This window comes from Puma concolor, chromosome A2 (assembly GCF_028749965.1).
Source record: "Puma concolor isolate L17-30 chromosome A2, mPumCon1.1.hap2, whole genome shotgun sequence".
Lineage (NCBI taxonomy): Eukaryota > Metazoa > Chordata > Mammalia > Carnivora > Felidae > Puma > Puma concolor.
Window position 1 is genome coordinate 98,151,748 of NC_141668.1, and position 26,581 is coordinate 98,178,328.

At 49.3% G+C, this 26,581-nt stretch overlaps 1 protein-coding gene across 6 annotated transcripts in view; it reads right to left on the minus strand.

Moving 5' to 3' along the window:
* Positions 1-1,065: 1,065 nt before the first annotated feature.
* The window catches only part of GLI3 (GLI family zinc finger 3), a 282,606-nt gene continuing 257,090 nt past the window's right edge, over positions 1,066-26,581 (minus strand). For 5 of the 6 annotated variants that reach the window (XM_086697022.1, XM_086697026.1, XM_086697024.1 and 2 more), the window contains 5 exons: positions 19,902-20,051; positions 18,383-18,547; positions 12,504-12,794; positions 7,754-8,084; positions 1,066-6,736 (listed from right to left, as the gene is read on the minus strand). In XM_086697022.1, coding sequence (XP_086553148.1) covers positions 4,431-6,736; positions 7,754-8,084; positions 12,504-12,794; positions 18,383-18,547; positions 19,902-20,051 — 3,243 coding nt within the window. In that variant the 3' untranslated portion in view covers positions 1,066-4,430. The remainder of the gene's footprint in view (positions 6,737-7,753; positions 8,085-12,503; positions 12,795-18,382; positions 18,548-19,901; positions 20,052-26,581) is intronic. The other variant, XM_086697023.1, reaches the window with a different exon arrangement.

Here is a 26,581-nt window from a genome sequence, read left to right on the forward strand (position 1 = left end):
ACATGGGAGGTGGGTTTTTTTTTTTAATTTTTTAATGTTTATTTATTTTTGAGAGAGAGAGAAACAAAGTGTGAGCAGGAAGGGGCAGAAAAAGAGGGAGACACAGAATGTGAAACAGGCTCCAGGCTCCGAGCTGTCAGCACAGAGCCCAACGCGGGGCTCGAACTCACGAACCGTGAGATCATGACCTGAGCCGAAGTTGGATGCTCCACTGAGACACCCAGGCGCCCCCAGCAGAAGGTGTTTTCTTTAAACAAAGCCTTGAACTGCACCCGACTGCCCGCTCACATGAACTGAATCTATGGCATGTGCCCCATTCCTCGGGAACCCCATTTTCCTCCCGTCCTGTCTATAAACCTTGCGTGTCGTACTTTACCTTGACCTACTCCACGGCATACGGCTTTGTAAGCCAACGATTTTTTACTGAAAGTGGAGAACAAATTCTTTTTTTTATTTTTTCCTGTATTCATGTGGATGCCTTACGTGAGGGCTCTAGTTATGGAAGCAAAGACATCGGGGCTCATGAGAGAAGTCCTCCCTTGTGAATTAAGAAAGCTCAAAGAGTCCCTATGACTGCAGAATCCCTTGCTGGGAGATGCAGCGGGACACCTGGGTCTCCCACAGGATGGAAGTCCCCTGGGGACTTGCTGACGTACCTACAAGCGTGTGCTCGAGGGCCACGTGCATTATCCCCTATATCCCTTGAAGAGAGAGGATCACTTATAAAAGAGAAACCAGTTTAGTTGTTAGACATCAAACCTTATTCGCATCTTTCCCCAGAGTCTGGTGAAGGGATAAAATGAAGGAAAACGATTATGGTCGTAACCGGCGTGCCTCCCAGGTAGGCACCCTCACGGACATCCCCGCCGGCAGGTGCATCAGCACCCCAATTTGGGGAGGAGGAATGGGAGTGTCAGGACAGACGCGCACTCAGCTTGTCTGTGTGTGTGGGGGTGGGGTGGGAGTGGGGGCGGGTAGGGTCTGGGTCCAAACACAAGCTCTGGATCCTTCCCAGGGAAGCCGCTCTCCCTTCAGCTACGGATCAAAGAAACGACCCTGGAACAATTTCAGTACAAAGCGTTTTTTATTGACAGTGTAAGAAACATGGTTCTTTCTTTTTGTTACAAAAGGAGTAGGTGGTTCTGAAAGCAAAAGTAGAGTCCACGCGTGGCGGGACCGCAGCCCTGGGCATGAGGTGGGCTTGGGGGCCTCACCGCACGGCTGCAGGCTGATCCGAGACGGCCCCGGGCTGGCCACATCCGAACACTACGCCTACAATCCTTAAATGTATTTACAGGTGTTTTCTTTTAAAAAAGGATTACACGTTTTATTTTTTTAAAAATCTAAAAAAGGCGAAAAAAATGAACTTGTATCTTATTTTACACGTTTGCAGGATACACAACGGTAACTTGTCAGAAGAGAACATCCTCCATCAGTTCAAAACAACACGGGAAACCGGGTTACAAGACAGCTCAGACTCGGCTACAATCGTGTGCTCGCGGCCGGCCGGGGAGCGCGCGGCCCGGAGCCCCGGTCCATCCATCGGGCGACACCAACTGGTCCCTCGCATCGACGAGATTAACATAAAATAAGGCACATACATCGCAAGAATCACAACTGCGGCTCGAGAGGATGAGCCAATATATGAGGAGCAGGGTGCAGTCTCGTCAGCTCTCCAGAAAAGAACACGGAATGGTTTAACCTGTGAAACTATGGTGAACACAGATGTTCAACAGGAGGACCATGTACGAGCCTGCATTGAAAGGCAGGATGTGAAACTAGGCAGTTGCTGCTGTCTCCCTCAACGCGCGGGGCAGGAAAGCAGAGAGAAGGTTGGAGGCTGGGGTGGGTCCTGTCCCAGCTGACACCAAGTCCACAGACTTGTACGTGGCCCCGACAGACCCTCCTTCCACTGACTGTCCAGCATCACTGCTCTCCTGGAAAAGTATGCCTTCTTCCTCCCTCTCCCCTCGTCCCCCTCTTTCTGAGATTTCCATGGAGAGAAGCCAAATGTGGAGCTGAAGCAAGAGTATCTCCTGCAAATCTAAGGGTAGAAGGTAAAAGTAGGAAAAGAAGAGGTGAAGGAAAACAGAGGCACAAGATGACAATGGTCCTCACCCAGCTGCCGTCCATCCTTCCACGAAGGACGAGGGTGACGTAGGAAACGATGGTAACTAAGAAATGGAGGTCGCCTCTGGGAATTTTACTGGGGAGGGCCGCGTGGTGCCAGGGACCCGCTGTCCTCACTCGGGAGACGAGAGAACGCCCGGGACCCAAGCTTTGAGACAGAGGGAGGACGGGGGTCAGACCAAACCGTGAGAGCATGTAAGATCAAGACCTGGAGATGCTCGGGTTTGTGGAAAAAGGAGACTCGGGGAATGGATCGCTGATTTTGTGACCGGATCCTGACCTGTGTGAGGAAAATGCCTGGCTCTTTTCTGTTGGAACTTGGTAGACTCCACTCCACTGAGCTCAGATCAGTAGCTGTCTTTTGCTTTGGGGCTCTGTTCCACAGCAGATGCATCCTTTGACCTAAAAGTAGGTGCTGGCTGTGGGCGGGAAGGGTCTCAACATCCCTCTTGATTTCAGGAACATCCAATTGAAAGCAAACCCAACTTTGTTAGCCACAAAGTCCCAAAGGGCACGTTTACCTCCATGCTGAGATTCTTGGTCCAAATGAGAGAACACAAACGTGAGAAAAACGGGCTGGATCTAACATTTTGTTTTCCTATGACCTATTATTTTATTTTACTTGACTTTGTCTAATACTAATTCAAATGGCAGGAATAAAGGGAAAAAGCCACCCAATTGACTCATGAATCACTCTGGATAAATCCAAGTCCAGGGTCAATGGGAAAAAAGGAGCAGGTAGTCTGAGGTGTTAATATTTTATTATTAATAGTTTACATATTTGTAAATGTGAAATGCTGGATAATCCATGTACTCTGTGCACACATAGTATGTCTTTTATGTGTATCGACTGCACATGGGAAGTAGCTGTACTCCTTTTAGTCTTTAAAATGTTTTAATCCAAAACGAAAGTACCAATTAAGTCCACATTCAGGACTAACTGCATAGAACATTTAACTTCTTAAATGGATGCATCGTTTAATAGACTGGGTGTAAGAAAAGGCATCCATCCACACAGCTACTAACCGTCCTCCCCAGTGCTCTTAAACACTAACAATTGTTAAAGGGATTTATTCCAAAGGTCATCATATGTGAGCTTTTCCTTTCACAACTAAGTTTTACCAATCCCTTAAAATAGGGCACTTAGAATAGAAATACTCCTTCACTACAGTGGAATTAATATATGGCAATGACATAGGCGGCTGCCGGGTTGTTTCAATACCTATATACTTGGAACTATATATAATCAATTCTCAGTTACCTATGACAACGGGTAAAGAGATGGAACTATCATTAACAAATACAGCAAACCCACAAATGTTCCCCCAACTATTTCTACCCAGTAGCTTCACTCTACAATCTACCTAACTTCTCGTCGGGACAGATGCAAGTAGCAAACTCGTGGCCCTTCCCCTCTCTCCCTGGAGCGCGGAACAGCATCGAACGGTCATGGGGACGGAGGGAGAAAAAGCAAGACAGATAACTGAGGAGTTGAGCGTGTAGACGTACCTGCCCTGAGTGCACTCACGGACAGGAGAATTCTAAACCCCAACTGTGAACAAACTAGTTCATCTGCCAGAGCCCCAAATTCCCGCTGTGTGCAAGTGTTGAAAGCATGCCCTGACCTGAACGGGGGGGGGGGGGGGGGGGGGGGGCGGCGAGGAGGGGGAGCAGGTAAAAAAAATCGGTTATCTCTGCTACAGCGCCCCCACCAGAGATTCTCTTAAACTCACTATCCTTATTCCGATTCTTGTGCCCAGTGTGGGAATTACCAAAAACAAAAACAAAACAAAACGAAAACCCTCCAAAAAACCAAAAACAAACACAGAGCACATGTAAAGGGAAATCTGAAAAGCTGAAGCATCACCCCTCGGTCAAAAAGCACACCAACTCCTATTTCCTTTGAGTAACAGAGAAACATATCAAATCCTTTCGTCTGACCTCTCTTTGAAAAGAAATGAGAACATGCACATCGCACATTTACACTGGTTTACTAGAAAGGGGGATGGGCTTATAGTTTAAAAAAAAAAAAAAAGAGGATGGTTCTAGTGTAACAATACTGATTCAAAACTGAAATGGAAGACAGTTTCTCCCTAGAATACTTTAGGGTTGTTCAGAGTCCTTTTCCATAAAAGGAATATACTTGAAACACATCCCAGTTAGGTGAGATGAAATTGCTAAAATACATACAGAACTAAAAACAAAACAAAAAAACAGCAAAAAAACAAAAAAACTGAGTCCATTTAATCTTTTAAACTCCTAAAGTTTCACGTTGGTTGGCAGCCTTCTCCCCTAACGCCCTATTGCATAACCGCAAGGAATTTGCTTTCTTCCGCGAGGGAGGTCAGCAAGGAGCTCATGTCCCCGATGGCCATGTTGGTGGTGCTCACGGACAGCGCGGGCAGCGGGAGGGACGCGCGGGGCGTCGTGAGGCGGGAGGAGGAAAGGGAAAGGTTCTGAATGATGCTGGGGCTCAGGGCTCCTGACATCAGGCTGGCGTGGTCCCCGTCGTCTATGATGGCGTCAAAATCAATCTGCACCCCTTCCAGGTCATGGCCGTCAAGGCCGTCAACCGTGCTGGTCACCTGGTTAGCACCCGGGGAAAGTAATTCAGAGTTTTCGGCGCTGGCCCCCTGTAGCAGGCAGTTGGCTTCCGAGATGGAGAAGGAACCAGTCTTCATGTCGTGCTGACCGAAGCCAACGGGTTGGTCATAGAACTGACCAGAGTAACCCTGCACGTTAGAACACAGCTGATGGGGCTGCCCTTGCATCTCCGTCTTGATGCCGTTCACCTTGCAGGTCTGACTTGTGTCACTGAGCTGTCCCTGCTGCAGAGAGAGGCTGCCCCTCAGCGCAGCCTGGCGCCGGCCACCCCCGTAGCCGGCACACGGCTGGTAGCCCCTGGCGGCCGCCAAGCCTGCCGGCTGACTGCCGATGCAGGGAGGCCCCGGCAGGCCGCTCTCCGGCCCTTGATAGACGTTGAGGTGTGAGGTAGCACTAACCTGCCCTAGCATCTGCTGAGCGCCGCGGCCGGCCCCTGGGTGGTGCACGCTGTCGCTGAGGAGCTGATGGGCCAGGTACCCCTGTCCCACCAGGTCTTGGGTGGCCATGCCACTCACCGCGGCGCCCGCGGACTCGCCGGGCACCCCCGGCGACAGGCCAAACTCTGGCTGGCTCCCGCTTCCCTGCGCTGAGGTGCTTTTCAGCTTTGCCGCTGGAATCCCGGCCCCGCAGACGCCGTCAGGCAAGCCGGGCGCCCCCGGCTGCCTGTTGAGGCAGTTCCCGTACTGCTGGGCCTTGTAGGGCTGTGCGTGGAAGGCGTTTCCGCTGTGCTCGGGGCCGCCGTAGGAGCTGCCGGGCTCTGCGAGGCTCTGGTAGGCCCCGGCTGGGCCAGCTCCGCTCCTCAAGGCGTCCTGTGGGTGCGCGCCCGGGTTGCCGTAGAGGCCGAAGGCTCGCGGCTGCGGCGCCGCGGGCCGCGGGCCGCATTTCAGCTTGGAGGAGCACAGGTCGGCGCTGCCGGAGCTGACTTCGTTCCACTGAATGGGCAGGTCGGATTTGCTGGCTTCGGTGCAGGGCTGCTCCAGCCGGCGGTACTGCTGGCCGGCGTGGCCGTCGGGCAGCCCAGGAGGCTCAAAGTCCCCGGGCCCGCTCCCCAAGCCGGGCCCGGGGGGCACTTTGCCGTCGTCAGAGACGGCGCTTTGGAAGTGCTGCTCGTATCCCGCTTGGTTCTGGGAATTCAAATACTGCACCACGTCATCGGGCAAGAAATCCTCATCGTTCAGGTTCACGTCGGCGTCCACGGTCAGGGACTCCAGGGTGATGTTCTCAGTGATGCTCGGAGGGCAGGGAGACGGCAGGAAGTGGCGGGGTGGGCCGCCCTCGGGCCGAGTGTAGTTCTGAAGCACTAAGTTCCGCTTGTCCAGGGATGGGGGCAAACCTGGGGGGTCGAAGCCGTGGAGGCTGCTGAACCGCTGCACGCGGGGCAGGGAGAGGCTCTCGGACACTGTCCTCACCGGGTCGCTGGCCCTCCTCACGCCGTTGCCCAGCACGTCCGGGGGCAGTAGAGGGCGGCGGCCCGACCCGTGGGCGCCCCCGTCGCTACACCTCCGCGGAGGGTGGACGGGGGGCAGGGCTACCGCGGGCTCCCTGCCGTCGCCGAGCAGGGCCATCCGGGTCTTCAGGCTCATCCTCTCCATGTTGGGCAGCGGCGTGGGGGGCGGCCCGCCCGTGGCCGCCGCGTACTTGGCTTTCAGCCGGTACTGCTGCGCGGGCGTGAGGCTGAGCAGGCTGGGCAGGCCCTCGCACTGGCTGGCCTCGCTGGACCTGCGCGACGCGTCCGTGGAGATGGGGTCGTACGAGTCGGCCACGCTCACGTTCTGGGGCCGGCCCTCGGCCTGGGACGCCTCGCTGGACCTGCGGCTGGAGAAGCAGGGGGAGATGCCCGAGGAGCGCCGGCTGCTCAGGTAGGCGGAGCTGATGGTGCTGGTGCTGCTGTCCCTCCGGTTGAGCATGTTCAACATGGTGATGTCCACACCAGAAAGGTCGCTTCTGTTCGGGAGCAGAGTCATGGGCCCGCCCAAACTGCAGCTGGTACTGGGCTGAGTGCCTGCGGAGGGAGGGTGGGAAACACGGATTCGTTTCAGGGTGACGTGGAACAGGCCCCGGGATTACAAGTCGGCGGGAAAGCTGGCCGACCCCCGGCTTAGACAAAACCGTAAAATCACCCTGGATCAGTTAAGCGGCTTCACACGTGGAGGTCTAGGGCAAGATGAAGAGTCCTGGGATGTGCACACAGTGCCTGGGTTACAGGCAAGGGCAAGGCCATTCCAGGAGTGTCATATGGACCGGAGGGCTTCCTCGGACATCCTGAGAAGGGGGAGTCTGCCTGAGCTGGTGGGTGGGGAGGTTCCCCCTTTAGGATATGCCCCGCTATTCAGTGCAATCTCAGGAGCGAAACCTGACATGGGTCTGCCAGTGCAAAAGGCTGCCTGGCTTCCCTTGAAACGTCAAATCAAGGTGGCTGCTGAACTGGGCCACCTGGGTGGCTCAGTAGGTTAAGCGCCTGACTTCAGCTCAGGTCATGATCTCGTGGTCCGTGAGTTCCAGCCCCACATCCTGCTCTGTGCTGACAGTTCAGAGGCTGGAACCTACTTTGGCTTCTGTATCTCTGTCTCTCTGCCCAGCTCCCACTCTCTCTGCCCAGCTCCCACTCATACTGTCTCTGTCTCTCTTAAAAATAAATAAACATTAAAAAAAAAAAAAAAGGTGGCTGTGGAACTCCCAACTGTAGACTGGAAACCAGATGGCAATGCTAACCCCAAATGTCTTTGTTGCAGGGATCTCCCCACCCTGGTCTAACAGCTACAATCTCACCATCAGAACGGTAGTCATGCACACAGTATTATCCTATGTGCTACTTTCTGTTTCGGGATCATCCCCTTATTACCTGTTTTTAAAATATGGACTCCCCAGAAAGGCAACCCTGACACATACGTATGGTGACAGTATAATGTGAGGACCAGGGGACATACCAACACACATCAAGCCTGGTTCCTCTCACACTGGTTTGTACAGAAAAGAACAGACAGCCCTGAGCTGACGTGAGGTAGGACACGGAACTCACCGTTTCCTATGAGAGGAGAGACTGCAGGGGCTTTGGGGGGTAGAATGGGGTTCAGTCGTGGCAGTATTCCATTCACTTGTTTGAGCCTTTCTAGTTTTACGTGTTCCATCCATTTGGTCCCTGCCGGATTCCTCCTGGCTTGCAAAGCGAGGGCCGTGGTGGCAGTGGAAATGGTCGAGTCCATGATTGGGGTTTCGTCGATGGCCCCGAGGTCTCCCACACCCCCGCCGTCGGTCAGAGGAAGCTCGAGCCCACTGTTGGAATAGTTGCTGATGGGGGACTGTTGGCTGCTGCATGAAGACTGACCACCAGGGCTTGGCTGAGATGTCTGCTGGGGTCGAGAGGAAAGCAGAGAAACGTCACCGCGAAGGAAAAAGGAAAGGGAGCCGGGAATGAGAGCTCATGCAGACCTAGCCCCGCAGGGAGCTCAGAGGGTTGCATGAGAAGAACTATGTGCTGGTGAAGGGAGGCGGCCTCCCTCAACCACAGAGACTGATGGAATGCCAGGCGGATGTGCAGTGGGGGCGATGGAAGCCGGGCTTGCTGCACGGGGTGTGACTGGCACCACCTCCACTTGTGGAATCCCGCCCCAGAGGCCAGCTCTGCAAACACACTCCCTCAGGTGCAATCCCGCTTGCACGACCTGACTTTATCCTCCGGGCAAAATACTTGGTCACTCTGAACCTCAGTTTCCTTATCCCTTATAAAAGGGGGACATCTTCCTTATCTTCGGGACCGTTGTGGGAATTGTGAGGCCTGGAAAGCGCACGAAATATAAAAAGACCTGGGAAACATTTACTGATTGGCTCTGAGAGCATCAGCTGGTCTTATTATCCCAGGTGGCTTTGGCCCAGAGGTTCATGCTGCTTGGCTACAGCATACGTGGAAGCTGAGCACCAGCAGCACACGAGACCCTCTCTGAGCTATTCAGGGATGGTTCCCCGAGCTCTCTGTGACCTCTGCCTCTTTCTATGCGTACTTGACTGCTCTGTAGAACCCCAACCAGGCTGTGGGTAAAGGCAGCTGTAGGAGGCACAACCTCCATCACTTAGCTTCTGCTGTACCCGGAGGGGTAGTGGGGGTGGGGGGCTTGAAACGCTGCAAGTTACAGCCATCTGAGTCTGGGGAATGATCGAAAGTGCCCTGGCATTTCTCTAGGAGAATCAGGCAACGTCTCCCCGCCCCCAACCGCGTGGACTGTGGAAGACAATTCTGCAACTAGACAGAAACTTGATATAGTCCACTGATTCTCAGTCAGGGAGAGGATGCCCCCCCTGGAGCTCCTGGAGCTGGGGAGCAGAAAGCTGACTGTCCTCAGGTCTGGGGAGCACCATATAAAATGACCCTCAAGAAGCAGTCTGCTCTATCTAAAATCCCACCAGTGCCCTGGTTGATACACAGTATCACCCCTTTTGTGTTGATAAGAAAAGTGATATTCGTTCAGAGAAGTTCAGTGACTGACCAGAGTCACAAAGTCACAAAGTCAATGGTGTGACCAGCCTAGACTCCCAGCTGGGGGCTAGTTCCATTCTTCCACAGTGCCTTCCTCCACCATTACTCTACAAACTGGAGCCTGACAGCAGCCGGAAGAGCAAATCCTCCAGGGAGAGAGAACTACACACACACACACACACACACACACACACACACACACACACACACTCAGTGACAGACACCTACTGCCCCAGGTGGGCTGCACGGTACTGTCGGGAAGGGGTTTTAGACAGAGGGCTTCTCAGTAGAACCCGTTAACACTCCCTCTGCAACCACAGCACATACACCCAAGCAAATGAACACTTTCTAAGTGAGTGCCATGTGATACACGAAGTTTGTCCTGGGCAACCAAGCAGAGCAAAGTAAGACACACAAATGGGATCATGAGTTCGTGAAGCCTCGCTTGAGTTTTGCTTCCGCAGAATCTTGGGAGTGACGGGTCACCTGCTCCTTCTCAAGGTACTTGGAGCATCCAGAGTTCTCTTGGTCTTTTCCTCTTGGACTGTCCACTCAGAGTGCGTGCGTGTGGATCTGTGTGGATGTGTACGTACACACGCATAGCAGACTCCCTTCCACAGGGCACAGGAGGAGATGCAAATGAGCTTGTAACGAGAGCTGCTCAGAGGAGCTCAGACATTTAAATATAGATTAACTTGCTAACAGCAAATGTATACAGATCGTCCTCAAAGAGGGAGGTACCTGTCTGGTCCAAGAATGAATTTACATGTGTCAATCTGATAATTAAATAGTCTTTGCGAACATCTGCTTGGTCGGCCCCAGTGTGATTTATTATGAAAGCCTAGACAAATAAAACGATGAGTTTCACCATCTAACTCCACATTTCCACATGCTGAACGTTCAAAACACATTGCTTCTATGTTTGAAACAGATCTGAGTAATGGTCACTACCAAAGATATCACAAAGCACAAAAAAAAAAAAAAAACAAAAGAAAAATGGAACGCTTAAAAGTTAAATGTTAAAATGAACACAAAACAAAAAGGGCAGAGAAGCCAAAATTCCCTCACCTTATTACCCACTGTCCTTAGGAAGTGAGAACAAGACATTTAGGAGCATTACAAAGAAGAGATGTGGAATTAATAAGAAAAAAAGAAGAAAGAATTTAATTCATAGCATGATGATCAAAGACAAGTTTTTAAAGAAAGAACATTAGAAATTAAATCTCATATGCATTAGTAAATGTCTATGAAGGTGTCTACTTCTATTTGCATGTGTATGTACACAATAACCCCAGTAGGAAATTTGACTTTTTTAGCCTTACCTATAAAATATGGAGCTTCGTCTCGATCTCTATGATCCCTTCCAGCCCATGTTTCTATGATTTAATTACTTTATAAAATAGTTCACATCTTGGGGCATCTCAGATGTCACTGAGCCAAATAACTATAAGTTCCTATTTCTACCAATTTTCTTTTTAAATAATGGGTGTTTGGAGAGGAGATGACAAGTTTCCTTGGGCTAGGGATGTACATTAAAGGTACGAGAGGCTCTGGGTCCGTAGGATGTCCAAAGAACATAAATCATTGTCTCTCGATGACATAATCTAGGAGACTACAGATTCATTTTCCTTGTTTCATTAAACACTTGAGGATAAACTGTTGAATGTTCTGCACAGTACAGGTGGACTTTATTTTAGGAAATTGATATGTGGTCCCGAAAGAAAGTATAGAAAACACTGCTCGTGAACTAATTAATTTTAAACTATAGTGATGAGTCATAACACACACATCAACTTTTGACTAAGGTGCCTTTTCTTTTTCTTTTCTGACTCAGGTGCTTTTTAAAAACAAAATACAGCTACCCTCTGGGAAGTAATGATAAATCTGGAGAGCTCATTTGTATTATTTTTGGCTAGACTTTATGTCGCTTTCTAAAACTTGTAAGACAAACTCAGTAAGTCGTTAAAATTCAATCAGTCATTCAACTGCACTCTGTCAACCCTGGAACTGAATGTGCATTCTTTCTTACCCATACGTACTGCTGTGTAGTGATATCACTCTGGAATTCACAGGATGTCCACCCGATTGCTGGACTGTCCTCATTTTAAGAAAACACTTCCTTAAACTGAGTATACATATGCCTGCCTGACCATTTCCAGGCATCTGTTAATCTAAGCGCACGGAGTACCTGGTACCTTTCCTGGTACCAGGAAATCTACCTGGTACATTTCCTCCATATGCAGAGAGCGCCAGACCAGAACCTGACACGTTCCCAGAGCTGACTCCATTAGGTACACTGCCAAATACAAATGTACTGAACCTCTTCGGACAGCTTCTCTTTTCATTTTTCTCATCTTCTAAAAAGTTTTAGATGTTTCAGTATGGCACATACATAAAGAAAAATCACCAACAGAAGTTTGAGAGAAGCTGCGAGTATAGCATAAACCATCCATCAGTCACCAAACCAGAATGAATTTTCCCTGTGACATCTTTCAAATGCCTCCCTTGCTCTCTGCCTCCTTGGTTCAGGTACCACAGCAGAAATGGTCTCTGGTCTATCAAGCCAATCCCTAGCCTGGAACTCAAGCTGGCTTTTCTAAAATAAACCAGCTGTGCCAAGTCATTCCCCATCACCAGTAAAATCTAATCTTTCTTATCCTCACTCGTTTTTACTTCTGCACATCCTCCCAGGGCCCCACGGTTTCTGCGGCCCTGCCCCTGCCCCTCTCTAAGTGCTGTACTTGAGGGCCACCCCCTCAGCCTCGCCAGTCACATCCTCAAGTGCGCGGGTGGTTTGTTCCCCCCTTGAATGCTCTCATGCAGACTTGTGTTAAAGACCCAGCACATGGAGTTGTAAATATTTGCCTATTGCTGGTCTGTCTACCCTGCTGGACTGTAAGTGCCTAAAGACCGGGGGCCACGGCTTATTTATCTCAGGGTCACCCGGGCAAAGCACAAGACAAAAAACATGTTTCCAGAAAGATAGAATGGATGATTTTCTGCATTATGGCCCTGCTGAAAATGTAGACAGTCATGCCTCTCTACCTGCCACAACAAAGTGGTCTGGCTCCAGATTGATTTAGCTAACTGTTAGCAAAGCTTGATGCTCTTTTCTGAGCTCTTCTACACTGATTCACCTTGAGTAAGGAACCCAGGTCTCTGAGCTCCTGACCTCTTCAATCAGAGAGCCCAGGGCAGTGAGGACCCGGGCAGTCTGGTCCCTCCTAATGCCCTAGCTGGCTTTTGAGAACGACCTAGGGTGGCTTGAGGTCAAGCAGAAGGAAAGTGAATGACATACCATGGGCTTCTCTGCCTTGACTGCTTTCACTTGGAGGCATTCTTCCCGCTTTGAGGTAGTGTTGCTGAGGTCCTTCTGCTCACCAAGGGCTCCCTGAGTCTGCCGGCCAGGTGACCTGGACTGTGAGTGGCTGCCGGAATCTCGTGGTGGGGGAGGCCGAGGATGTATATCCCCACGCTGCTTCTTGGTGACATGAGCCTCTGGGCCATGCACTGTCTTCACATGCTTCCGGAGGGAACTGGGGTCTGTGTAGCGCTTAGTGCAGCCTGGGATTTTGCACACATACGGTTTCTGCCAAAAGCCACATGGAACGAAATAAGAGACGGTTATCAAAGGGATAACGCCCCAGCCCAACAGTCTCATGGGTGCACACCGTATCTTGAATTCCTTCAAAAGCACTGCCGCAAAGCTGTGACGTGTTCAAATGCCTCTACGTACTAAGTGTTTAATAAAGGCCATCTGAATACCGGTCAGTGAATCTAGCTTTAATAGGCTATTCTTTTAGAGAATGTGCTAGGAGAGCGAGGAGCGCGTAACTTGCCTGTATGTTCTTGGAAACATTTATCCTGAGAGTAGGAAGAAGTATCCTGTGTCACGGTAGCTACTCAATAGGTATTTGAAGATGATGGTAACAAAAGATGGTGGTAGCGACCACCATCTTCTTCTAAGAAGAAGGCTTAAAGACACCTGTCACCTAATCAGAAGAAAGCTATATGCCTTGGGGAGGGTCTGTGTGAAGAAATTCCTTAGGGATGTCCTGGTTCTCAGACCAAAAAAATCCCTACAGCCTTTGTGGAAATGTGCTCTCTATACACAGGCATAATTTTAAAACATTGCCAACCCCTCTTCAATGTTAGAGATCACTAAAATATGCCCGTTTGGGTGGCATTACCACGGTCTGGGATGATCAGGGCTCTGAATATCCAGAACCTTTCGGATTTTCAAAGCTCTAAAGCCCTGTTAGACCGTCTATGAAAGCTCACTCACAAACTGAGAAGGGCTGTTGGATGGTGTCCTGGACATGAGGGTTCCTGATCTAGGCTTTGCTCTTCAACACTGAGGCCTGTGAATTATTTCATTTCCTTTGTGGGCCAGCGATCAAACCTACAAATGCTGTCATTAAAAAGTATATGGATGCTTATAGCTAAATTATTCACTGAAATCACAGAATCACTGTCACCGACTCATGACCAACATCAGAACTGAGATCTTGTTTACCTGGTTTGAAATATAATATATGCATGAGTGCTTATATGAGTAGATGTCTATGTATATCAGAAGGTAAGCTATTAGGTAAGTGATAGTCATAAAAAGCATGATTAATGTAATGTACCCATTATATTAAAAAAGATGTCCTGTCTTAAAGAATGTATGTGTCTAAAAGATGCTTTTTCACTAAAAGCCCAAGAACAGACTGAGTGCTACATAAAACGATGAAATGTCCTAATGTAGTAAGTGAAGACTCCGAAAATTATCCCGAGAGACTTCACCTCCAAATTTGCGATTCTTTTGGGTAGAATTGATTCCCATTAACTATGAATTACTTCTATTCAGAGGCTTGTGTGATTTGCAGCATATATATAATGAGACGAGCACATCAAATTCTATGCATTAGGGACAGAAGAATGGCTCCAGCGATCAGGGCCATTACCTTATAGTGTTCTGACATCGGCCCTGTGCCTGCTCACCTCACTGCCATGACAGGCTGTTCCATCAGCGGGAACACTGGGATGTGCGGTGCAGGTGTCAGGGAGGGGTTGGGCCGGGGGAGGGCACACAGCCAGGCCAGCACTATGCGTCTGAGAAGCTCCTGTTCCCATAAATATATGCATGTGTATACTATGGGTTAGTTGGGAAAGGAGGACACAGCTAGAAATGGAGAGTCTATGCTTCCAGGACCGACAGCACCTACAAGTACATATGGACCCATCCATGTGCTCTTATGTGTGAGCATACACACTATCCCCTTAAAAAAAACCATCAGAACACGGGTTCAGGAAACTTAATGCGTTAACGAAAAAACACATTAACCCAATTACGTGGCTTCGCCTCCAAATTCAGTTGTGATCAATGGCTGAGATGAAACAGAACTGTAGGTGAAGATAAATGTTGCCGGTCTCATGGTCCGAGATAACTCAACTTCTGCCATGGCTGTCTTCTTTTTGACCCCCTGAACCGAAGGTACTTTGTGAAAGCCATGGATACTTTTGTGTACTTGACTTTGTAGAATTTACCCAACTAGATTTTTCAATAAACATTTCGTGGTCCCTACTCTATGCAAGACTCTGTGAACACAAAGTTATATACCGCAGGAGTTGATGTCAGGGGATATAAAATACGCAGGAGAAATATGACAGCACGTAATTATCACCAGGGTAAACTCTGAATGCTACAGAGTGAGGTGGACACAGGGGAACCATTTTTCAGTTGGGGTGATTGGAGGAGGCATCGGTTATTAAGTTTTTACATCTGGGTATAATGCCCAGCTCACTGGGTCATGGTAAGGGTTAAACAGGACAACATACACGAAATGCTCACCCTGATGTGTTGCACACAGTAATTACTCAATGAACAGAACTTTATTAGGAGGAGGCATTGCAGCTGGGTCCTGAAAGAAGAACAAGATTCTGAGGGATAAAAATGAGGGAAGGGGATGCGAAAGAAAAGCCAAGGTCCAGAGTCAGGACCGCTTCGTGCACAGGGGCATGGCTGTCAGTGCCATTCACAGCCACAAAGGTAAGAGGTCAAGCCTGGAAGGGCAGGCTTGGGCCCAGTGACAGCAGGTACAAGCCCAGGGAGTCTAAACTTTCCCTAAAGGTAAGAGGGAGCCATTGGAACTTTCTGGAGAAGGAGATACAACCGAGTCAGACCCCAAGGAAACTTGTTTAGTGTGGCTTTGGGAGGACATAAGCTGTGTGGTCTGGAGGAAGGGTCCCTGGCAGAGGTCACTGCTATGGCCCCACATGGGTGAGGCAGCCTGGGGGTGGGTGGGGAGGGCCAGACTGGCTTCTAGCCCACGGTATTCTGTGCCGAACGTGGAACAGCAAGGCGCTGTGTCACCTAACTAGCTCTCCCTATTTGTTTAGCGAATGAATGAAAGTACAAATAAGAAAGCACATAAGTGAAAGAAGATATCTAGGATTATCTAGGACTGTCTTATGACACAAATCTAGACTTCCTGGACAAACTTAATTTTGGTGGATGTGAAAATGTCCATCATTCGGAAGGCCCAAGCCTTGCATGCTCAAGGCTGTTAATTTATTTTAGATAAACTGTTCCACCCTGGTGAAAGAGAGGACTGACCGAGGTATCTATTACTCTCCTAATGGATAAACTTTCATACAGCATTGCACTTTTTACCTCACAGAAGTGTACAAGCTTAGCTGTAATGCATTTAAGCATAGCAAACTGCGGGGCACATATTTTAGGTCCATAAGAAAGACACAAAGCTGAGTAAGTATGTCTGTACATGTGCATACCACTAATCTTAACACACTCACTGCCCCAATTTCTCCATAAGAACAGGGATGGGCCCTGGGCCCTGGGCCTATATACTATAGGAATGAATGTCTTCTAAATTTCTAGTCATAATTGTGCATATATATATATATATATATATATATATATATATGGAATGCAGTTAAGTATTTTAATTTAATTCTAAGTTAATCGCATTCCCTAAAACATTTTAAACTGAGATATAATTCACACACCATTAAAAGAACACTTCGAAATTGCACAGTGCAGTGGCATTTTGTACATCCGCAATCTTGTGCAACTGTCACTACTATCAATCAAATTCTAGGATGTTTTCATCACCCCCAAAAGAAATCCTTACCCTATTCCCTTCCCCTCAGCCTCTGGCAACCACTTACCTGCTTTCTGTCTCTATGGATTCGCCTAGACTCCCTAGAGGTTCTCACAAAACAAGTACAGTAGGTGGCACTACAAGAAGTACGGGTAGTAAAAGCTTTTTTATTATGTTTTAAAATATTTTCCTTTGTTTATATTTGAGAGACACAGAGAGAGACAGAGCATGAGCGGGGGAGGGGCAGAGAGAGAGAGGGACACACAGAATCCGAAGCAGGCTCCGGGCTCTGAGCTGTCAGCACACAGCCTGATGCTGGGCTTGAACCCACGAACTGGGAAATCACAACCTGAGCGGAGTCGGGTGCCCAACCGACTGAGCCACCCAGGTGCCCCTGTAAAAGCATTTTTGACGTGAAAATATGGGTATGTGGGATCTCCCCCAAAGCATCCTCAAACAGTTGACTAATAATGAGATTCCAAAGGATGCAATCTCCTTAGTCCACCATGACCCTTTCAAAAAGAGTTCACACATGTGAACCTGCACATATGAGCTTCAGTGTGAGTGTGCTTTTAAGAAAGTGTGGGGGACGCTTGGGTGGCTCAGGGGGTTAAGCGTCTGATTCTTGATTTCTGCTCAGGTCATGATCTCGCGGTATGCATCGGACTCTGTGCTGACACTGCAGAGCCTGCATGGGATTCTCTCTGTCCCTTTCTCTCTGCTGTTCCCCTGCTCGTACTCTTTCTCCCTCTCTCTCAAAATAAAGAGATAAACTTAAAAAAAAAAAAAAAAAAGTGTCGTTAATCTCTTCAGAGATATTTTTGCTCTGTCCCTTAAGCTGAAGGGACATTTGGCAAGGACCTTAAAGCCAATGGTCCCTGAGCTGAAAGGTCAAATGCTCCTCTCTCACACACTGCAACCGCACTGATGACGTGCTTAGCGGGGCAGAACGATGTCTCCTGTTGACAAATTCTGGCCAGCCATCGCATTTTTACCCAAAACGTGAAGAGCTTTTTTGTTCATCTCTGGATTCATTCAAGAGAAGGCATCACAGACAAGTCAGAACTTGAGCTAGACCTTCAAATAGAAGCTGGAGGCCTACAGGTAGACATGCATTAAAACACAGGCAAAACAGGGGCACCCGGGCGGCTCAGCGGGTTAAGGGTCCGACTTGGGCTCAGGTCATGATCTCACGGTTCGTGGGTTCAAGCCCTGCATCGGGCTTTGTGCTGACAGCTCAGAACCCGGAGCCTGCTTCGGTTTCTGTGTCTCCCTCTCTCTCTCTGCCCCTTCCCTGCTCGTGCTCTGTCTCTCTCAAAAATGAATAAAAATTAAAAAAAAAACGAGAACATAAGCAAAATGGTTTGGAATCATTTTCATTCTTACGCTCCTTCTGACATTTTGGGGGGATAAGTACCTACAAATAACAGCAACACAGCAGGAACCACCCATTAACCATGGGGCTTTTATTCAATATGCGGTCTTAAATGACTGACCAGCAACCATTCTGGCTTGCTGAGAATAGCTCTCCCAAGATCCTCTGGAATTGAGAATGTCTGGAAATCCTGTTTAGCCAAGGCTGGTTGCCCTGTGAAAGTCTTTTTGGATATAATGCATTTAAAGATACCACCTGGAGAAAGCAAACAAAAGTGGCTGTCTTAGCAGTAAGCTATCAGCTGTCAGCACACTGCTTCTGATCTATCCTGGGTGCTTACAGGGTCGTCCTCTGCATGGATCCGTGCTATTCCAGGCGGAGCAAGCGGTAGCAATGCCACAGTTAAATGCTCCGACTATTTGACCAGTAGGTGGCAGTTCTGAACAACGTGAGACTAGTCAGGGGTTTGAAGTTCCCTCCTGATCTGCATTCCGCGGCAAACCAGGCCCCTTTTCAGCCCCTACCTTTGAGGCTCCGGGCTCCCACCTGCAGCCGCAGCCAGTGCACGCTCATGCTGGGGATGGCAGACAGGAAATCAGACGGGATGGGCCTCCCCTCCGTGTGCATTGCCCACGAGGGCTCTTTGTTTGCACCACGAGCTCTGGGCCCAAAGAATGTCTCATGGAGGAGCCTCACCTCATTGGAATGCGTCCTGTTTTGGTGCTTGGCGCGATCGGAGGCATTTGAGAAAGCCTTGTTGCAACCTTCATGCTCACAGACGTACGGTTTCTCTCCAGTGTGGGATCTCAAGTGCGTTTTCAAGTTTTCTAGTCTCGAGTAGGCCTTTGTGCAACCTTCAAACTGGGGACAACAGGTAAATCTGCATTACTCCACACAATCCCGGCTAATGCCCAACAGTCCCTCAGAGTTGATGAAAGACTGACGTCTGGAGGGTCAGCAGCTTTTCAAAACCGAGGAACAAAAGTCCACTAAACTCTGCATTTATTGGGATTCAGATGGGGCTCAGTGCAGTTCAAGAGACTGCATTTTCGGGGCTAGTAAAAGTCCTGGAGGTCTTTTTTTTTTTTTTTAATAGACCACTCAATGTGCACAATGGGCTTCATTATCTGCTCACTGATCTCCTCAAATTCCCACTGATTTTAGATTCAGCACAAAGTTCACTAATATGGCTTTGTGTCCATACAAAGGCACGGAATTTGATCATGTTTGTAAAGGGCCTTTAAGATGTAAAGTGCAGGGCTGAGCAGTGCCCATGTGTTTGGAGGCACCTCAGGGAAAGAGGCTGAGTCCCAGCCACCCTGCGGGTCGATACCAGGCCATGGGGACAGACTAGGAAGGCAAAGAAAAACTCTCAAGTCATCTGGGTTATACTTTTAAAAGTGAACTCAAGTGTTTCAAGTCCAGGCTCGCACCTCCTTCTGCCCTCCGAGTCCTCCAGCGTGATGGGCATTTGTGCTGGGGCCGGCGTGGTGGTCACATGCTTATTCCCAGTGCCCGCCAGGGCGTCCCAGCCACTGCTGCTCACTTGCCACTCCGCACAGCTGTGCTATCTGATGTGCTAGCTGCTTGCCAGCAGAGGCTGACTTTATATTTACTGTTCTTTAAATTAAATTAAATTAAATTAAATTAAATTAAATTAAGGGGCACCTGGGTGGCTCAGTCGGTTAAACGTCCAACTTCAGCTCAGGTCATGATCTCACGGTCGGTGAGTTCAAGCCCTGCATTGGGCTCTGTGCTGATGGCTCAGAGCCTGGAACCTGCCTTTGGATTCTGGGTCTCCCTCTCTCTCGGCCCCTCCCCCGCCTCTCTCTCTCTCAAAAATAAACATTAAAAAATTAAAAAATTTTTTAAATTAAAAAATTATCAGTTCCTTGGTTGCTCTGGGCAAGTCTCAAAAGCACCCAAGAGGCACATGTGGCTCATGGCCACCTTGTTGGACAGCGCAGACGACTTCTACTGTCCCCCAAAACGTGGCTGTTGCTCTCCACTTCTGGCAATCCCCCCCATTTCAGAACCCCTTCTCAGAACTACCGGCATTCAACACAGACCCCCGTGCCTCCAGCCACCCAGCCGCACCCCCCTCAGCTAGGTTCATCAGCATAGCGTGTAGAGGCCCGCGGGTGACCCTGAACCCCAACCTGACACGCACTAGTGCCAGATGGCCCCAAGCCAGCAGCCTGTGCCGCACACTCACAGTGCATTTGTGAGGCTTCTCCCCCGTGTGTCTCCTCATGTGCACCACCAGCATGTACTGGGCTTTGAAGGGCTTCTGCTCTCTCGAGCAATCCAACCATCGGCACACAAATTCCTTCTTCTCACCATGAATATGGTCATTATTTATATGCTGGGGGTTGGAAAAAAAAGAAAGGGAGAGAGCAATGCAGGACTCCTTTCTGAAGGCTACAGAAGGGGGCACAGAAAGTGCCCCAACCGGAGGCCCTAAGGAACATAAGACAATTTTATATACAAGTGATTTTGTGTCAGTTCGTATGTTTCTTAAATAAATCTGTGCACGCTTCATTTCTAAGTAGCAGGAGTGTCCCTGTTCGGAGGAAGCTGGGTGTCCCAGAAATGCCTCTGAAGGTGGGGGGTGGGGGTTGTGAAATGAGGTGGCCCGCACATCCTCGCTGGGCGTCTGCAAAGTGGGGGGTCTCATGGTCGACAGAGCAGCTGGGTGCTCCCCAGCTCGCACGCGCTCTGGGTCCCGGATTAGCGCTGTGGCTGAGACTGCAGAGAACGGGGACACGAGCACACGTGTGTGTGTGTGTGTGCGCACCTGATTCTGCATAAAGGGCCAGCAAAAAACCAAAGCACCTTTTCAAACTACACTTTAGTTCCAATTTGTGGGGTTTTTTTCTCGTTGGGTAATAATCACAGACAAACGAACTAGATACTGAAGAGAACCAGGGAGCAACAAAATGCTTTAAGTCTCAGGATCCTAGCCTTCCTCAGTGACAAAATAAAGGGATGGCTTCCCTAAGTGCTAAGGTTCTTTCCAGCTCTATGTAATTCTATTAACTTGGTTTTTAATATGAAGATAAATTTCCCTGAACTCCTTAGCAATTCAAAGTTTTCAAATAATGTTAGGCTCCCTGGATTCACACCCCAAGACCCAGGAAACCTAAGGAAGCACCAGAGGCAGAGAAAGTTCTCAACTAGGATCCCATTTAAGTCAATTTAAATAAGATGATGATGTGATTTAAGTGTCCAGTTATGGGTTAGTGAGGAAAGCTGGGTCCTGGGTGGAACCTGTTGCTTTTATTCTCTGGTTACCCCACATCCTATTTGCCTTCATTTAAGGCTCTTGCAAGCCCTTTCTGAAACATCCACGGAAACCCCCCACAAATGAATCTGTTCAATGAGAGAACGCTCCCTTTGGGTTCCATGCACTGTGTGCTGTGACAGAACACTTAATTACTTTCTTGCTTAGGCTCCGGCTCCTGAATGAGTGGTCTCCAGGGGCCTGAGGGCAAGATGCCACCCTCAGTCGGCCTTTCTCCGTTCCTCCAGGAGGCGGCCCGCTAGAACAAATGACGTTGGTCCCACTTTCTGGAGTTGAAAAATGGGTGCGGGCAGAGAAAGGCAGTTGCTGTGAACTCTCTGTCAGAGAGTTGAGCAGCTGTCGGAAAGGTGGAAGAACCGAGGAGAGTGGGTGACTGAGCAGAACACAGCGGGAGACAACCAGGGTCCTCTCAGAAGCGCTGCAAGCCACAAGGAAACCACACAGAGTCACTTGGGTCCCCAAGGGTGTAGCAACCCAGGACACACAGACATGGGTGTCCTCTGAAAAGCCAACTATCCTAAGTACTAGCATTTCTTAAAAGTTATGTATATGACGGTATGAGGAGAACAGAGGTGCTGGACAGGGGACACCATGCAATCTTCAAATTTATGCTTCAAGCGCATCTTTGCGGCCCACACCTATCAGCCAGGACTGTCCCGAGGTATGCCAGAGCCCAGCCTTTAAGCCCACGGAACATACAAGGGCTCTGCAAACTCTCCTTTCCAGGGGAAACAGCTGCTGATCACACAAATCCATTCCCTAAACACTGCTCTTGGTTCACTTTCTCCCAAGCCATTGGAAATAAGCTACTTGGATTGAGGTACACGAAAAGAAAAAGGAGACAGGAGGGGAAGGAGGAAGGAGGAGAGGGGCAGGCTGAGCTGGAAAGCTGAATTAGAACCAGGGCTGAGCCTCCTCCTGGAGGGCAGGATCCACATCTTTTAGCTTCTTATTCTCAGCAACAGACCAGTATCCCTGGCACCTGGTTGGTCCTCAGTAAATATTTGCTGAATTGATTCGGACTCATGTGCACACTGAACTTTCGCTGGACAGAAGAGCTTGAACTTGATGCTCCTGCTGATCTAACTCAGCTTCATTTCACCTGGTATCCATACAACATGACTGCAAGTAAAGGGTTCTATTACTGGAAGATAACACACTCTCAAGAATTCAAAAGGATTTGAATGCTATGCAGATGTGAGCTCTACCCTGCCGGGTGGAGTAAGTGAATACAAGGTGAGTTCACTCTATTTTGCATGTACACTTCCTGGAGAGAACTGAGTGCTTGTTACCCAAGACTCCCAGGTCTCCGAGGGGAGACGTGTGGGGCTACCTGAGCATGAGCTGGAAAATCAGAGTTTTCTGAGTGGATGCTGCATTTAAGCTGAGTCTCAGGTTTTCTAGAAACACTTTTTCTCATCAATTAACAAACTTTCCTGTACGATCTGCGATTGCAACGTTTTACTGGTCTCTCATGCGTGTACTGGGGCTGTATGTACTCGGGTCCACTCCACACCAGGCCCTGTGCCGGGGAATCAGACAGACATGCTTCCTGCCCTAAGGAAATGACAGTCTACCGGAGCCAAGCAGATAATGGCTTAAATTACCATATAATTATAGTTGTGATCAGTGTTATGAAAGGAAGTAAGAGGGTTTTCTAAAAATAATTAACAGGGGGTCTCAAATTTGTGTCCAAAGAGCAGGGTGAGTTTCTTCAATGACGTGGCAGGACCTAAGCGAGGGGCAGAGACCAGCCAGGTGTGCAGATCAGGAACGGGGTGGGGAGAAAGGGTCAGTACGGCAGAAAAGTGAGACCTGTGGGACAGAACCTGGTTCCTTTGAAGAATAGTGTGAGGAACATGCATGGCAGGAGAGGATGGGTGGATGGGTCTAGCAGACACAGGAAGCTTCCAGCACTGCCACTGCGTGGTGCGGTAAGAAGGTAAGAGTTTCCATGGCCTGGGAGGATGCCGCTGAGGTAGGCGAGCTTGGGCCCACTTGGGATGCAGAGTGCTGGGTCAGATCACCAGCAGCACGACTGCAGGATACAACCTTGGACAGAACGTACGTCCAGAGAGCAGCACTTGGACGCCTGCCCCCAAGGACAGAGTACTAAGGTTAACGGGCCTTACTCGGGGCGGGGAGCTGGAATGAGCAACAGGGGAGGCGTCAAGGGTGGCCAGTGAAGTCAGAGACTCTAGGAGGAGAGGGAAGGGGTCTGTTCCTCTGGGTGAGGTAACTGAGGAGAACCCAACACCCCAGCAGCCCCCTCAAGTGCATGCCAAGAGATGGAAGGCTCTGAAGGACAGGTTTAAACCGGAAGGCTGGGAAGTCACAGCAGCGGTCTATAAAGGTGTGGAGGGACCCGCTGCAAAGCTGGAAGAGAGAACTGACAAGGAGCTGGAGAGCACAGTGACTAAAAGATCCCCTTTTCTATTTATACCTCAACAACTCTCATCGATCTTGGCCTCTGGGACGATCTCTAACCCGGGGATCCCATGGAGATCAGCCATTGGATCACCACATGGGGAGGGACGCAGAAGAATCTGCACCAGGAAGTAGGAGCGACCTCACTTTCCCAAAGGTTAGCATCTTGGGGATTTTCCTTCTTGGTCCCTGTACAGGAGACCTGAGTTCCATCTCATATGCTTTTATAATTTGCTGAAACTGCTCGAGTGAAAACTTGGAGTGAGACCACAAGTTATTTTTCTTGAAATGAGATCCTACCACCTCAGCCGGCAGGGCCCAGGTCCAAGTGCTGAGCACAGGACGTAATCAATTACTCTACAGAAATACGGATGCGTCCTTCTGCCTACTTGGGCAGCTCAAATACATTTTAAGCTGAATACATTTCCTGGCCCTAGATTGCAAGTGAAAATTCAAATTCTAAGAAATCATAGATTTTACATGTCCATGGGTCCTAAATATTTACATTTCTTTCCCAAGCTGCTTTGGCCTCTGTGGCGAGTGTCCACAGGAGGGCTCATCTTAGGGCGGACCCTATGCTACAGTGGGAAGAGTGCGGGGCGGGCATCGGAAGATGCCTCCCAGATCCATTTCTGATGAGCTGTGTACCTTTGGACAGCTCAGTTCTCCCACTTGAACCTTGGTTTTCTTGTCTGTTAAATCTTGGTGATGAACCAGAGATCAGGTGTCGGCAAACATTATCTGTAAAAAGCCAGACAGTAATCTATTTTAGGCTTTGGTGGTCAGAAGTTTGTAGGCACTCAAACTCTGTCGCTGTTTTAGGCGAACGGCCACAGACAACGTGTAAGTGAACAGGTACAGCTGTTTATCCTGGACACTGAGCAGTTCACATGTCAAGAAATATTCTTAAAATTTTTTTCAAGGGGCGCCTGGGTGGCTCAGTTGGTTGAGCGCCTGACTTCGGCTCAGGTCGTGATCTCATGGTTCATGAGTTCGAACCCCGTATCGGACTCACTGCTGTCAGCACAGAGCCCACTTCAGATCCTCTGTTCCACCTCCCACCCCTGCCGTGCTCTTGCTCTCAAAAACAAATAAAACATTAAAAAATATTTTTTTCAACCATTTAAAACTGTAAAAACCATTCTTAGCTCAAGGGCTGTGCAAAATCATGCAGTGGGCCAGACCTTACCTGTGGGCCATTGGTCTGCTCACCCCTGATTAGGTGATTTCAGTCTCTTCCTTGGACTAGCAGAGCCCATGACATTCTTTTAAAAGTTTTCTTTATTTTGAGAGCAAGAGTATGAGCAGGGGAGGGGAAGGGAGAGGGAGAGCAAGAATCCCAAGCAGGGCCTGTACTGTCAGTACAGAGCCCGATGCGGGGCTCGAACTCATGAACTGTGAGATCATGACCTGAGCCAGAATCAGGAGTCAGACGCTTAATCGACTGAGTCACCCAGGTGCCCCAGAGCCATGACTTTCTTGGTCAGGCTGGCTCTCAAGCCTGAGGAAGTAAAATTAGAGGGAGGGAGGTTTCAGTGCAGGGAAAAGAAAAAGCCATGGGAAGGAAAAAAGCCAGGATCCTAGGCTAAACAAGGGAGGGACCTAGGCCAGACAGACTCCCCCTGCATCGTGATCCTAGGATGGGGTGGATTTTGCTCACCAAAATCCCAGGTAGCTAAGAAGGCTATACAGAGTGAATTCTTAACATTCCACAGACAGAATGATCCCATGTGAAGCTGGCCTGAAATTCAATGGGCATGTGTTTATTTGTGGTTTCATTGAACATTTGGCTTCCTCGCAGTGAAAACGTTAATCAAATATATAAATAATTTAATTGGGAGGGAAAATAATGCATGATTAAATTCCAAACTAATCCAACACAAAGACATGCAATTTGCCAGAGGCCCAAGCTCCAGAAAGAGATAGATGGTATAAATTACGGTGCTGTATGTCAGCTCTCTCAGCCGGGCCGCTCAAAACTCTCCCTGTCTGAACAAACAGGAATGGGGATGCCAGGACCAGGCAACTCCCCGAAAAGGCCGGGTCCCACCACACAGCCTCTCCATGATTCCATTTTCCAAACGGTGTTGTAACCCTTTGCCTCCGGAAATTGATGGCTGATGAAACAAATAATACATCTGAGGTGCCCAGAGCAAACCAGCCAAGTTGCTGTTTCCCCACTGAGATGTGTTTGCAGCAAGGTGAGCCAGGGCCAGGCATGCATTCCCGTCTTGTCTGCTCCCCGTGGAGCCTCGGGGTGCAGAGGAAGGTGGGAGAAGTCTCTCTGTTGTCCGCCTGGCCATGGAGGCAACCAGCTACTTGCATCAGCCTCGGAGGCTTCAGTGCTGTGGGAAGAAAGACCCTGAAGGAAAATGGGGGAAGGGAAGCTTTTCTGTCACCATCAGCAAAATGGAAGCCACAATGGACTTCACGAAGCTAATCAGAATCCTTTCTTCTGGCTTCGTTATTTCACTCCCAGTAAAGAGCAGGCAGTTCCTCTGCAGTCTAATTGCTAACCCTTCAGATGAAATGCACGCGTGTGGTCTATCGACCCCGAATGTTCGCGGCTCTCCAAATAAAGCTGCTATTCAAGCGGTTCGTGAACCTTGGAAGCACACTGGTGCTTTCTATCTGCCTCCCTCTCCTTCTGCCAGATTCCCCGCCGATTCCCACTCAGAAAGCACAAGCTTTCTAGGCGGGTAAGCAGCTTCCATCTGAGCAACCGGGCGCGAGGTGGGTGTGGAAGCTTCTCTCATCCCCGTTCAAACTCTGCCAGCATAGCACACTGGTCAGCAGACAAAGTCCTTAAATCAGGGGCGCCTGGGTGGCTCAGTCGGTTAAGCGTCTGACTTCGGCTCAGGTCATGATCTCACGGTTCGGTTCGTGGGTTTGAGCCCTGCGTTGGGCTCTGTGCTGACAGCTCTGGAGCCCGCTTTGGATTCTGTGTCTCCCTCTCTCTTTCTGCCCCTTCCCCACTCGCACTCTGTCTCTCTCTCTCTCTCTGAAAACTGAACATGAAAAAGCCTTTTTTTAAAAATTAAAGTCTTTAAATCAGACAGCTCCTTAACATCAAGAAAGTAAACTCCCCACTGTCGTAATGAAAATGTTACCGTTACGCCCACTGAAAACGAGGGACAGCAGGAAATGTAAAAGCTTGGGACCCA